Raw genomic sequence first — 15,015 nt, 5'->3', positions numbered from 1 at the left:
TGTACTATCTAATTTAACGATATTAATGTCAGGACATGAATAACTATGAAGCTGTCTATGTATATTGGGTTTCAGCTAACATTCAATGATGTTGTTCACTCCGGTATTGATACCCCTGAACAAAAGAGCGAAAGAACTGTTCAAAAGAACTCTCACTTGGTGAATGGTTTAGTGTCTGGGCTGTTCATCAAAGTTCACTGTTTTGTTCATATCTACTCCACGGCGGTTTCCTTAATCGCTCTCATATGTTTTATTCGTGACGGAATAGGTGAGTCGATGCGTATTAAAAATTATTCCACATTTGCCGATAGCAGGCAAGTTTCATAATCAAAGGAGAGGGAAAGACTTGGAAGAAGGCGACACTCTATTATCCCCAAAGTTTCGTCGAGAACCAGGTTTAAAGGGTTAAATGTTGATCTCTTCCCTATAATCCATCAGCACCCGTTCGGATCAGTTCACTACAGAATTCACAAAAAAATCACAAGGCAGCTTTCATGGTTAACCTGCATCATCTGGCGATATAATTATAACCACCCTCCACAGGCAATGTTTCAGACAAGTAAAATGTCGAAGAGGAAGGCTGGCTATTTAAACTAAAGTTAAAATTGCACTGCAAGACTTGGCTTCTTATCGTTTTCAGCTAAATTGAATAAACGAAAGAAAAAGGCGGCCCACATCTCCTAGTGAAGATAAGACCTCAGTGAAAAATTTGTGGTGGATTCGTTGTTGTACCATCTTTGAAAATTCAATGAAAATTGGTTCATAGATTACGGAGACATGGGAGAATCAAACCCCCTGCCGAGGACCATACCTGCATGAATATTTAAGTGGAATAACTATTTGTTTGATATTTGGCGAACATCCACCAGAATCTCACGATATCCTGGTAGAAAGGACTAATTAATCAACGACAAAAATACTAAAATTTCCATCAACGATCGTTCTAAAATCCTTGGATATCAATTAAGTTTAGTTTTGATAGCTTTGTTTTATAATGGAATTTGTAGCTATTGAAACCTTTACGATCAAACTGTTGTCTTAGGACGGCTAAGCAATAATTGAATAATGTCGTACACTGAAGTCGCTTTTTACGCGGTTTTTTTATACGCGGTTTTTGGAATTTACGCGGTTTTCTTTTACGCGGCGCGTATCCCCCGCGTAAAAAGCGACTCCAGTGTACTTGAAATGTTACAGTATTTGGCTTCCACAGCTTCCAGCAAGGCTTTATTAGTGTAACCTACCGAGATTTTTAAAAATGTAATGATTAATCATTTTCACTGTTTAATTTGTTTAAGAAACGTAAATATTTTACTAATGAACAAAAAGACGTGTACACTACAAGCTAAACTAGTAGGGAAAGATTGTTCTATGAGGTCTCACTTGCCATGTTGCTGCAGAATACTGTAACGGCTTCGACCAATGATTTTTAATTTACATATTTACATGGTTCAGGTTTTTTTTTCATATAAAAAAAGTATTATATTCCAATGACGTTTAACTACTTTCAAAAAACAAACTTCCACTTAATCTGGTTCTTAGTTCCACTTAGTTCAACTTAGGAATGTAAACAGAACGTTTTAAATGAAAGAGTACGAGCAACTGTCAAGTTGGTTATGACGTTTAAACCTCATACTGCATTCTGATGTCTGATCTAGAAATATCCAACTGCGCTGGTTCGTCTCCGTGGAATAAAAACATCAAAAAAAAGGCAATCGATTAATTTCCATACAGATGATTTGCGATGGATCAGACTCCGATTGGAATTCGATCGCAATTTGATGATGGCCATGTTATAATGCACGGTTTATCGAGTATGGAACAGATTGCCCTATTGCTGTAGTAACAACATTGTATTTAAAGTGTGTATAGTGTATTCTGGTTTTAGCGATATCGAACATTTGTATCGAATCTTGAGAGAATGTTATGAATCAAACAGGAAAATATATTTTTCCCAATGGGAAAATTAACGATTCTAATGCGAATTATTTCTCCAATTTTCACATTAGAAAAATTTACGGCATCCGTTATTCTCAATTTTACTACAAAGCTTGATTGATACGTTATACATCCAGAATGTTTTGAATTATTATTTTTTTCGGTTGATTGAGAGGAAACGCATGTATGTAAGGATCTATGATCGACAAAGAGTATGAGTAAAGAAATCCCCCAGTAAGAACACAAAGTTACCTTGAAGCACCCACAAATTGTCTCATCTGCCATCAACATAATCATCGTGCCATCATAAAATGAATAATGAAGACAGTGTATTATAAATATTTGGTAATCTATAATTTATTAGCACTCAATCACACAAATAACAACAACAAAACCTACTACTGATGATAAATTATCAATCTGCGACTTGCATCATTTTTCCTAGAAATGCTGCTCAATGTTCGAATAGCTTTCGCCATGCGGATGCTGACCGTGACCAACACGCAAAACGTGCGCATGGAATCCATTGTGATCATCGGAATTGTACGTAACCACACGATGGCTACCGTCGGCTTCATCCAAAGAATACGACCCAACGACAATCTCACCGTCCCTTTGTTCCCATTGGCTCTTTTTATCTCCGGTGTGGGAATCGTCAACGCCATATTCGAATTTATACTTTGGATACGCGTCATAATCGTAATAATCATGACCGTGGTATTCAGCCAGGGCGGAGATCACCAAACAGGCGGCGAAAAATGTAATCTGGATGAAAACATAAGAGCTTGGTTAAAGTTGTTTGCGGAGAAAACAAATATTTCATACTCACTTTCAACATTTTCGATATTATGTATCACAGAACTTTGAGGAGACAATAATCTAAAATAGCGCACCGCTAGAACACTTTGGCTTGACTGATGCTGATGCTGCAGCATCACAGAACATTTATACCTACCTTACCCACGGAACTTTTCCGAAGGTACCAACGATTTAACCTTACGGCCCCAATTATTCCGTGAGTAGTAAAATTTTCAATTTTCAACATTCTATTCATGGTTACATCTGCCTCGGCTAAGCAGAACATCTCAACTCACAAAGGTCTTCCAACCTTGGCGGACTGGCTGCTCGAAAGCCGCATTCGACACTTTTGATGAGTATCGGCTGTGGCCCCATATCAAATCACGCTGTTTGCTTTCAAAACAATCCGTAATTTTCCTTTCATCTGAATTCCTCGGTTCGCGCTCACTGACCAACATTTACGCTCTGGTGAACTTGTTTTCTAGGCCTGTCTCGACATTGCTCCACCGACAAACGACGGTGGTCGGTGTCCATTTTGGGGGCATTTTCAAATTTACCGCTAATTTACCGGAGTTTGTGTTGACCATCATCGCTGTCAATGGCGATGTGGTTGCGCGATTCGCTTGGGCTTTGTTTCATCCATGTCGCAAGATGCTGTCCATCGGATGTGTGTACATGATTGTAATATTCGTTTATACAACGTCATTATCATCATAGTTCCACCGAGGTGCATCAAGACTTGAGGTGGCTCGAGAAGTCGCTGCTGTTCAGATAACCTTGATTGTGAGTACTGTCTTGATCTACGGGCGAAGGTAACCGAGTCGTGATCCACTTTAGCCATCCACAAACATCGCACTGAGGCAAATTCGTCGCCAGAAACCTTGCAGAGGGGCTCGGGCATCTAGTGGTGTTGTCAAAACCAACAAACACTTGTGCATCATCAATCAAACTTAATGTCGATAAGTGCCAGATTGTTGTCGATAAACGCGGCAGGTCGGTTCGAAGATAATGCGGGAGACTGTTATGAATTCGGTTATGCGAGCGGAGGGCTTCCTGGTTTAACGATGGACGTGTTTTGAGAAGATTTAGTTATGTTCTCGATCATTTCAATTATACATTCAGTCCCGATACTGCGCAAAAAAAATCGGCGTCTTGCCAATATTGAATGATGTAACCGAAATCAAAACGATAACTATGATTGAGTGTCCACTTATTGATCATAAGCTCAGGTGAAGGTCTAACGGATCGAGAAAGGCTTCAACGCAAACAACAAGCATCTCATGTTTTTGACATCGACACTTGCCCGACGTTTAGTCTAAGCTGACTAAGTGATAAATTTGAAGATATTAGATATTGTTAGCGATATTGATTTGAGAAAAAGGAAGAATTAGGTTGTGATTTTGTCAGTCTTTTCTTATTCTGGGGATTGTTTTCTTCACCCTGAAACGAATACTGGTATGTTTTTTTATATGCGTTATAGATGGTTTTTCATTTTGATTTATCACATGATGTTTAGAAAAGGGACAGGCAGGCTTAATTAAATATTGAAATATGAAACGGCGTTGCAAGCAGCAAGGTATTTTAACAAAGAACGAATATTTTGAGATTTCGTTCGATAAACCCAACAATTAGTTTATACTTGGATTTATTGGACGAAATCTTAAAATATTTGTTGATTCATTCCGATTGTAATCATTCACAGATCCTAGTTTTCAGTTTGTTCATTTCTTGTTTATAAACGAAGTACCTACTCATAGGAATTAAGAATCTCCCGTAGCTAATAACTTTTTACTCATGCTGGCCTAATGGATAACATTGAACCTCATCGTTTTCATTTGTTTCAATGAGTACGTTTTGAATACAACAACGTAACTTTCATTTGAATATAATCTGTTCGAATAAATTACTGTTTCAATCCGCTCTTGAAATGACGATTCAGTGTGAAAAATGATGTGAATGAACGTGAAGCGAAGGGAGCAAACGCTAAAGAGAAGAGATATTGACTTTATTGAGTGCGAAAAGAAAGCTGTAATGTATTTAGCATGCGTTAATGAGGAGTTATCTGACACACGTTAAAACACGTACGAACAGATTTCAAAGCAATACTGTTTCTTAAAACTTAATTCAAAAATTCCACAATTTTGCATCAAAAAAAATTGTACCCACTACGCTAAAAAATTCTGAAATAAAATCACAAATTAAAAACACTTACTTTGAATGGAAATTATGTTCTAATGGATTACTTTATTTTTTTAAATGTTATTTTCAATAGATTTTTTTTCTTATTTGTCGCGGTACACCATATTAGACGCATTTTGAGTATTTTCTCAATTTTTCATTTCCAAGTCTATCAACTCTTCTATACTTGCGTATACGGTCTGACAAATCGAGAATCAATGTGGAGGCTGAATTGAATGACTATTTAAACCGAATTAAGTTAAAGAAAAGATATTTTCTGGAGTTTCTTCATTCAATTGTATATTTTTCTTTAAGTGAATACCAATAACGCCCAACAATACACAATAGCAATATTACAGAGACACGCACAGTCTGTGAATATACGAGTAGCAATTTTGTGCGCGAGTACCGGAGAGTTAAGAATGCTGGAAAAAGAAAAATAACGTTTTCATTATAGCTCTTATAGTGAACCATATAGAAATTACAAATATCAAAAACCACAAACGAACATATTTTAATATAAATAAAACCAGTACTAGATCTCAAGAATCTAAAAATAAAACGAAATTTGAAAACATTATTTGCAACACTGTCCAAATTTTGGAAAAAAACACAAATTTCAAGAAAGAGCGTAGGAACACATTCGAATACGAACTAAAGTAGTAGTGAAGCTTTGATTCTACGAAAAAATCAATATTTCAAGTTTTTTTTTCACTACTCAAATTTTTGATGAAATTTTTTGAAAAATATTTCTCAATACACCATAGTAAGATGAACTTTTAGTATTTTTTTCAAATTTTTTTTATCTCGAAGCTATTGAGAATGTTTTTCACCATAGATCCTATGGTAAACGACATAGGGATTCAAAAAAATAGGCAAAATTACTTATTTGGTACCCTATTCAAAATATTTTACATAGAGCTGGTGATTTGGTTTGAAGCACATTTTACTCCCTTACCCAGCCAGGCACTTTCAGATAGAAAATTGCAGGAGTTTTAAGGATACAGAATTCTAAAAATGCGAGTTGGCATTCATTGTTGCAATATTTGCAAAATTACGGTATATATTTCTAAAACACAACAAAAATCCTGTTCAAACGTTTTATTCGCTAAAGAAATAATTTATACTTGTGTTCGTGATTTTTTTCTAGTTTTCAGAAGTGCCAAAGATTTGCTGTGCTATCGTTATTTCATGAAATATTCATCGTTTTAACATGCAATCGAAAATTTCTCTGAACAAGAAGGTCCTACTAGAACGCTCAAGGTCTGGATGGGATCAAATGAGATCTAATTATTAAAGTATATTGAATTATTATTGACTTGTTTTCAAGCCGAGCGAAAAAAGTTTTTACTCTTGCGATATTTTTAATTTCTACGTTTTCACTGCGTTTAAAATATGAATGCCCGATATTTCATAAAATATAAAATATGTAGCTTTGAAATGCGGTAAACGAATATTTAATCTTCGTGCATTGATTTTAATAATCGGTTGTAATTTGTTTTATGGCCTACAAATTACAACCGATTATTAAAATCAATGCACGAAGATTAAATATTCGTTTACCGCAAAGATGAATCCATATAGGGAGGCATTTGCAGAAGTGAGTCAAATCGATTCCAAAGATTCATATCCGTTTCTTGTTATAGAAAGTAATTGCTGATGTAAAGGGTGTGTCACATCAGATTGCATCACGGAAAAAAAACTGTAGAAATTCGCTCAGTAGACCGATCCTTTTGAAAATTTTAGACAGGAAAATAAAAACTATTAAACAACTTTTGGCATTTTCTTTTTATTCATACTTCGAGCCCAAGCCCGTATGCTCGCACCTTCCTCTTTGCCCCGTCCATAAGGTTCTGTACAACGTCAGGTTGTAGTTTTTTTTAACAGAAATCCATTTTCTCTTGAAGTCCGCCTCCGATTTGACAACTTTTGGGTTCTTCCGGAGGGCCTGCTTCATAATCGCCCAATATTTCTCTATTGGGCGAAGCTCCGGCGCTTTAGGCGGGTTCATTTCCTTTGGCACGAAGGTGACCCCGTTGGCTTCGTACAACTCCAACACGTCCTTTGAATAGTGGCACGAAGCGAGATCCGGCCAGAAGATGGTCGGGCCCTCGTGCTGCTTCAATAGTGGTAGTAAGCGCTTCTGTGGGCACTCCTTAAGGTAAACCTGCCCGTTTACCGTGCCGGTCATCACGAAGGGGGCGCTCCGCTTTCCGCAAGAGCAGATCGCTTGCCACACCATGTACTTTTTGGCAAACTTGGATAGTTTCTGCTTGCGAATCTCCTCCGGAACGCTGAATTTGTCCTCTGCGGAGAAGAACAGGCCCGGCAGCTGACGAAAGTCCGCTTTAACGAAGGTTTCGTCGTCCATTACCAGGCAATGCGGCTTCGTCAGCATTTCGGTATACAGCTTCCGGACTCGCGTCTTCCCCACCATGTTTTGCCTTTCGTCGCGGTTAGGAGCCTTCTGAACCTTGTATGTACGCAGGCCCTCCCGCTGCTTGGTCCGCTGGACGAATGAACTTGTCAAATTCAGCTTATTGGCGACATCCCGGACCGAACTTCTCGGATCACGTCTAAACTGCTTAACTACGCGCTTGTGATCTTTTTCACTGACGGAGCATCCATTTTTGCCGTTCTTCACCTTCCGGTCGATGGTTAGGTTCTCGAAGTATCGTTTTAGTACTCTGCTGACAGTGGATTGGACGATTCCCAGCATCTTACCGATGTCCCGATGTGACAACTCCGGATTCTCGAAATGAGTGCACAGGATTAATTCACGACGCTCTTTTTCGTTCGACGACATTTTTCCAAATTTACGAAAAAATGACAGTGAAGCATGGCCAACGTGATCTATACACTCTTATCTGATTATAAGCGAATGCTGAAGATATAATTCCTAAAAATTAAATTTCTACAGCGTTTTATCCGTGATGCAATTTGATGTGACACACCCTTTAGTATTATTGAGGAAACAAATTGATTTAGTTTGAATGATACAGTAAATAAAATTGAAATCGATTTAAAGTGATTATATGTGGTGCTCCCTTGGCCGAGTGGTTAGCGTCATAACTTACATGCCGGGTGTTCGGATTCGATTCCCCTTCTGGTCGGGGGAATTTTTCGTCAAAGAAATTTCCTCCGACTTGCACTGTGATCACGCGTATTCTAGAACTTGCCACTCAGAATGCATTCAAGGCGTGTTATTTGGCATAGAAATCTCAACTAAGTACTAATAAAAATGACGCAAGTAATACTACGTTGAGACGGCGAAGTTCCTCTAGGAACGTTAGTGCCATTGAAGAAGAAGAAGAATATGTGGACATATAATAGAATGTGCCATTCCATTCCGAAACGATAAAATGATTCTCATATTTCGTGAAAATCGGTATGTTCCTTATGGCAAAATTTTAGTTCCGTATGCTTTTATTTTTTCATAAGGGTGCCCATTTCCATTTTATGGAGTTCCGAAAAATATTCTTTTCTCCCTTTTTTGCCAAAAATGACTTTTTTAAAGCAAATCATAACTTTTAAACTACTGGTCCGATTCAGATGATTGACATATTGACATAAAAATATTACAAATTAAAAAAATGGATTTTTTCTTCGTAAATATTGATTAATTTTGATTTGTTTTTTATAGTTGACATGGTTTAGGGACCAAGAGCGCTGTATTTTTTATATTTTTTTGGCGAGTTTTTTTCGTTTTTTGAGTTAGGGAAAAACGTTTTTGAGTTACGATTTATCAAAATGAACATGTTTATGTTGCGCTTAAGTCTTAATTAACCGTGGAAAATAGGCAAGAAATCGACTCAAACTTTAGTAAAACATAATTCTCACATGAGGAAGAACTCATATTTACCTTTGATAAATAATAAACTATTGAAGCAGTTGAAAAAATTGGTGGCAATATGTTTGTGGCTTTCTTGTAAGCTCACTTTATTGCAGTTATAAAATAAAACGGAACAACGTCTTTGGTTAAGCAAAATATTAAATCAATATTTCTAGTGCAGCGAAAAAAATATTTTATTTTGTGGGTGGCAATATAGTTGCCACTTCCCTTCAAAGGTGAAATTGAAAAATTGAAATCTTTCATCTAATACACCATTTATTTATCGAAAAAAACTGCATGATCTCACACAGTAGATTCTAGATAGAACTTTGCTAGTGAAAAACATACTAACTTGTTGAAGGGTTTATGAAAAATGTAACAGACTAAAACTAATTTTATTCCGAACCTGTCATGTGCATAGTTAGAAACCATAAGATTGTCTTATCAAAACATTGAATCTAATCAAAATGGATATCGATGTGGGATTCTTTATAGTTCAGGAAATATGTACATCCATTCACAAGTGTCGCACACAGTAAAATTTGGGATTTTTGAAAACCGAAAAATCACCCAAGGAAATTGGGGGTTTCAAATTTTTTTTTATGTCAAATGCATTTCGAAAATTTTGTTTTGGTTAAAAAATGACTTTCTGTCACTCGATAGTTTTCTCGTCTGAAAAGTCGATTTAGATTTTTTTTTAGATAACTGTAAATCTCGCATGAAAAAAAGTTAAAACACCGAATTCCTGTACTCCCCCCTTCGGTTTTCAAAAAACTCAAATTTGAACGTTTGCTACAATAGTAAATGAAGTCCGATTGAGCTAATATTTTGCAATAAGTATTTTATTGTGTAAATCAACATTTCGCACGAAGTTTCATATGAAAAATCTAGGTGATTATTTTCATTAGCACCCTAATGTGCGACTCACATAGAACGTCACGGAGAAGAACATCTCCACCAATTCACACATGCAGCCAATGCTTGCACGTCAAATGTCAAACGAATGATTTATTTAATGTTATTCATGGTGTCGCCACCTACAACAATTTTAAATTGCAATGCCCTCTTTCGAATCAGCATGCCTTGAATCAGCTCTAAATTTTGAAAAATTCAATGTAAATCATTGAAAAATTAAAATGCTTAAACTCCGTAGCCCGACCCTTATTCAACAATAATAATATATAGACTATTTCTCTCAGCTAGCGCGAATGATTTGCCGATGCACCACTCAGTGTCACATTGGAGGCGATTGTGACCAGTAATTGGACATTCGCGACTGGTGGCGACTTTTAATGTGGGGCCATAATTTGGGCCCAGAACTCAATGTTTACAAAAATGTCCTATTAGAGGTAAAAATGTCAAATTAAACGTGTTGCATTACGAGTCTGTCCAATTACATAAATGTCGAATTAGGTGTAAATTACTGTACAACCAAAATAATAACAAAAGCCGAGACACAAAGCCCAGACAAAAACCCAAGGAACCGTCCCCCGTTATTCTTTTCTACAAATCCTGCCGGCCGTTTTCGGTGAATGTATGCTGACGGGTCGTTAAGTTGCCGGTGTATGTGAATGTTTTCATAATACAGGTCGGACTCGATTATATATAATCCAATTTCACTTTCAACGTTAATTTTCGAATCCAATACTTGGGATTCTATAATGTAAAGGATTTGAAAATATATAATCGAATCCGACCTGTAATTGCATGGTAGAATAACTGACGTAACGTGGCGTGACGGGACGTGAACGTGACGTGGATGTTGTATGTGAATCGCACTTGAACCATATGTTTTGCCTCCTATTCCAAAAAAAAGTCCCAGAGTGTTAATTTAGGACAATTTTCATGTGAACCCCCAAAAACACCATTTTCATGTTTCAAAACTTGCAACGCAGTGCCACGGAATACATTGTCGGTGTAGGTTGTCAGGTTGCCCATGAATGCCCTCCGACGTCGTGAAGTATTGAGAATACGCGACGTGATTGATCTTCACATATATCGTCGATCTATTTTATTGTTGAGATGTTCTCCAGGTTCCCTTCTATATGGATACCTTCCGCCGCTCCTCGGGTTCTCGAATATGTGAATACACACTCATATTTTAAATACATTTGAGATTCCGTTTCATCGAGTGGTTGAGAATTCGCGTTAACATAATCACATCACAGCAAATATGCGAAAGCTTTCTAAATCAAACCAATAATGATACACAAATGTATAAATGTTTGACATTCATTTTTGATATGACGCTAATGGTCCTGATCTAAAATCCAATCCAAACATAATGTATAATCATTACATTACATGTACGTTATTTTGGAAGATATGGAGAATGCAAATAATACTGGATGTATGTTGAATTTGATTCAGCAGAAGTTAAATAAATAAAGCACGTGAAAACTGTTATAAATACATACATTGATGGGAAATCCTCTTTTGATGTATATTCCTTCACATGAAGGTTATGTTTTCAGCTTTTTCACTACAAAAAAATACTGCTTACGAAATTTTTATATTACGTCACACTCACCTGGAAGAAAAAAAAACAAAAAAGAATAATTAGTCATAACAGTCAACATAATGTGCAAATGAAATTGTTCAAAGAATCATCGGTAGAAACGTTTTCGTGGTTTCCAAATGTGTGTCACATCAATTTATGGTCTGATGAAGAAGGTCCATCAACATATATGGCTCCTATATACAACTTATCACCATTTTAGACAATAATAACAACAACAACTCTGTGTTGAAGATCGTCAAAGTGCTATCTAATGATAATAAAACGATTCTCGTTAGTGCTAATTGCTCGAACCGTTACCCATCCTTGTCTTCGAATCGTCATTAAATATGATAACAATTCATGTACGAGATTCGAAATTTCCGAACGACCATTTACCGTTTGGTTTAACGGATTTGTGTTAAGATCAGATATATCGGGCCATTGGCGCTTCCGCTTTGCCGAAGATGACGACGACTCGACCGCTCGTCGGTACAGGACGGAGAACTAAAGGTAGAAGACCGTTGCTAAGCTATCGGATTCTACATTCCTTTCCTCTCCCAGAGCTCCGAAAAATGCAATCTCCCTACCGAGAGATCGCGCAACCAATGTCGCTTGTCAGAGAACCGCAACGGTTGTAATTTGTACGTCCACTCGAAATCCGATAATGATTGGTTCTTTTCTTTTATGAATCTCTTTTTTCGCGCTGTATCCTGTGCCCATTAATACGTTTAATTTGCGAAACTTTTTACGCATTTTCAGTCCATTTGCTAAAACCTCTATTAGCGGGCGATCGTGTAAATTGCGTTAACTCCCATCAATAACTCTCTTTCGTTTCCCTCCGCGAAAGGGCCACGAGATCCACCGGCGATCCGCATCCAAAGGCCGCGCAGCACCACCGTAGTCGTGACTAGGCGATTCGGCTTCTGCCACATTTTCACAACTAACCATGTCGAACCGGAGCCACGCACCCGGCATGTCGGAAAATAGATAAAATTATTAATAATCTGTTTAGTCTATGTAGTTTTTACCTCTCTCTCCCTCTCTTTTGGTCGAAACCGTTAGATTGGACGGTCCCTCTAGGCCGAAGCGTTGTTCGCAATTCATATCGGCAAATCATTACGCAGACTGAAGAGTGTTGTGTTTTGGCTTTCCTCTCATCGCGCATCTTCCAACCCGCGGATGCCTTCGCGACGTTCGTAGACAGAAGGAAGGACAAAGATAGGGGGAGGCCCCGCCCGGCCAGAGGTCGGAATCGTTAGCCGATAGTTTGTCGGTTCCACACACCATCCAAGCCTGCGGCTGTTTGGGCTACTCATTGAATTAATGAGACTCGGGATGCGTTCTCGAATTCTATCAGTTATTCACTCAAATCTCTGCCGTTGATCGAGACCCGCAGATTGCGGCTCATTTTTCACCCATACGTCACGGCGAATTTATCTGGCGTCGTGAATGTTGCTGCCCGCCAGTTACCTAACCGATCCGTCAAGATAAAGTTTCAGCTCGATCTGTATTAAATGATACGTTAGTCGCAGACAGGAAGTTTTAGCGAGGGCATTTATAATGCAAAACCACTCGTTATCGCCTTTCGTGCCGGACGTCATCTAAAGGTTTTGATGTTTAGGTGTTGAGATTGTTCCAAATTGAGGTAGGTGTGTTACAAAACACGAATTGTATTCTTTCGTCGGTATTATTTTTAATAAGCCCTACACTCCAAAGATGAAATTATTTCCAAGAAAGATGGCGTTAGATTAAGTAAGATTACGTGATATCAGATGGCAAACATTGGAGAGGGTCGCACTGCGCGCCGTTCCCGCAGTTTAACCGCAACATCTAAGCGAGAGCACGGAAAAAAAAAGCTACCATGATTAATTGCCTTCAGCCACTCACACTAATCTCAAAGGACAATCATATATTCCTGCGAGAGGCCTTCCACCTCTGAGGTCCACATGGGTCCACGATGAAAGAAAGTCATCGGGTGTATGGTCTAACCCTGCATAGCTCCAAACTAGGAAAGGGGGCCCCATTCGCTTCGCTTGGCCATTGGTTGATTAAGCCATAAGCTGGTACCACAAGTCAACAGCTGGCCAATGAGAGGGGTTAATGTCGGTCCTTTTGGCGCTCAGCAAGAATCGGTATGCCGTTGGTGGTGAACAGTAGGCGAAATTTGCATAATATGATATAATACGGTGATATAAACGCGAAGTTATCTAAAATTGGGTATCATATAGAATTTATAGAACAATAAAGTTTGAATTGGGTTTCCGACTAATTGTGATCCACTAGTGATCATAGGCGACTTTTTTTTTAATAAAACACAGGTTTTTTGAGATATCGAGTTCAAATTTATTCAGGTTCGATCCGTTGGACCCAATTTTCCACTACTCGGCCACACATTTTGACCCGAATGTTGCGAATTTTGCGTTGAATGTTGTCACTGAGCTCTTCTAGAGTTGCCGGCTTGTTGGCAGGGACCAGTGACTTGACATAGCCCCATAAAAAAAATCCAATGGCGTCAAATCGCATGAACGAGGCGACCAATCGACAGGTCCATTTCTCGAAATAACACGTTTACCAAACTTACTTCTCAATAAATCCATTGTAACGTGCGCTGTGTGGCAAGTGGCACCGACTTGTTGAAACCAAATATCATTGATGTTAATATTTTCCAATTCTGACCAAAAATAGTCTCCCAACATGTCGCGAAAAGGCTCTTCATTGACGGTGACATGACAGTCGTTCTCATCGACAATCACTCCTTCGGTATGAAAACCCCAGTAAACAGTATTTTTTTGCGGATGCAATGGTGTTTCTTGAAGCGCATGTGGGTTTGAGTCTGACCAATAACGCATATTTTGCTTGTAGGCAATGTCATTTAGCCAGAAATGAGCCTCATTGCCGAAGATGATCTTGTGATGAAAAACATCATTTTCTTCAAGATTCGCCAGAGCCCAATCAGAGAAGTTTCGGCACTTCATATGATCAAGTGGCTTAAGTTCTTGAGTCGATTTGGTTTTGTAAGGATGTAGCCCAAGGTTTGTGAGAAGCCTAATTCTCGAGAACGCCGTGCAATTGACTGATTTGGGTAATTTCGGATGGATTCACTTGCGGCTGCGATATTTTCGTTTCAATAGCGAAAATGTAGACTGAAATTTGGTCACTAAACTATGCATAGCCTGCCGGCTGGGACGATTATTACGGCTTAAAATTGGAGTAAGCGCTTTCAAAATTACAACCACAGACTCCGAATTCCGGTAGCAATTTTTAATAATTATTAGGCGTTGCTCGTTCGTGTACTTCACTATGATGATAATGTTGATTCTCAATAACGTTATTAGTTATTAGATATATTAGGCTGTCAAAAAAGTTCTGCGGTATTTTTTTTGAATTTTCATTTGTTCATAAAATTAGTTAGAATCATCTGTTTTAAGTCAAATATGCGCCGTTTTGTTCGATGACTTGTTCCCAACGAGATGCCAACTTCATAATACCCCTGTTATAGAAGCTCGCTTCCTTATTGGCAAAAACTCGGATAGCCAATTTTCACAGGCCTCTTTTGTGGCTAACTTCTGACTACCTAGCTCGTTCGCCATGGACAAAAACAGGTGGTAGTCACTTGGTGCAAGGTCCAGACTATACGGCGGATGTAAAAGAACCTCCCATTCGAGCTCCCGTAGCTTCTGGCGCACACTTCCAAAGACGTGTGTGGCCTGGCGTTGTCCTGATGGAAGACAATGCGGCCTCTGTTTATCAAAGATGGCCTCTTCTTCATGAG

At 38.4% G+C, this 15,015-nt stretch overlaps 2 protein-coding genes across 7 annotated transcripts in view; both read right to left on the bottom strand.

The window, feature by feature from the left end:
• LOC129773113 (uncharacterized) overlaps positions 1–15,015 on the bottom strand; it is a 281,523-nt gene that overhangs the window by 229,037 nt on the left and 37,471 nt on the right. The window lies entirely within an intron of this gene.
• On the bottom strand, positions 2,377–2,840 carry LOC129773545 (cuticle protein 19-like). Its single transcript, XM_055777159.1, has 2 exons — positions 2,765–2,840; positions 2,377–2,700 (listed from the first exon to the last, which is right to left on the bottom strand). The coding sequence occupies exons 1-2, from the start codon at positions 2,771–2,773 to the stop codon at positions 2,377–2,379; spliced, it is 333 nt and encodes a 110-aa protein (XP_055633134.1). The 5' UTR covers positions 2,774–2,840.

The sequence above is a fragment of the Toxorhynchites rutilus genome, chromosome 3, assembly GCF_029784135.1.
Source record: "Toxorhynchites rutilus septentrionalis strain SRP chromosome 3, ASM2978413v1, whole genome shotgun sequence".
Taxonomy (NCBI): domain Eukaryota; kingdom Metazoa; phylum Arthropoda; class Insecta; order Diptera; family Culicidae; genus Toxorhynchites; species Toxorhynchites rutilus.
This window is presented reverse-complemented; position numbering and strand designations above follow the sequence as displayed.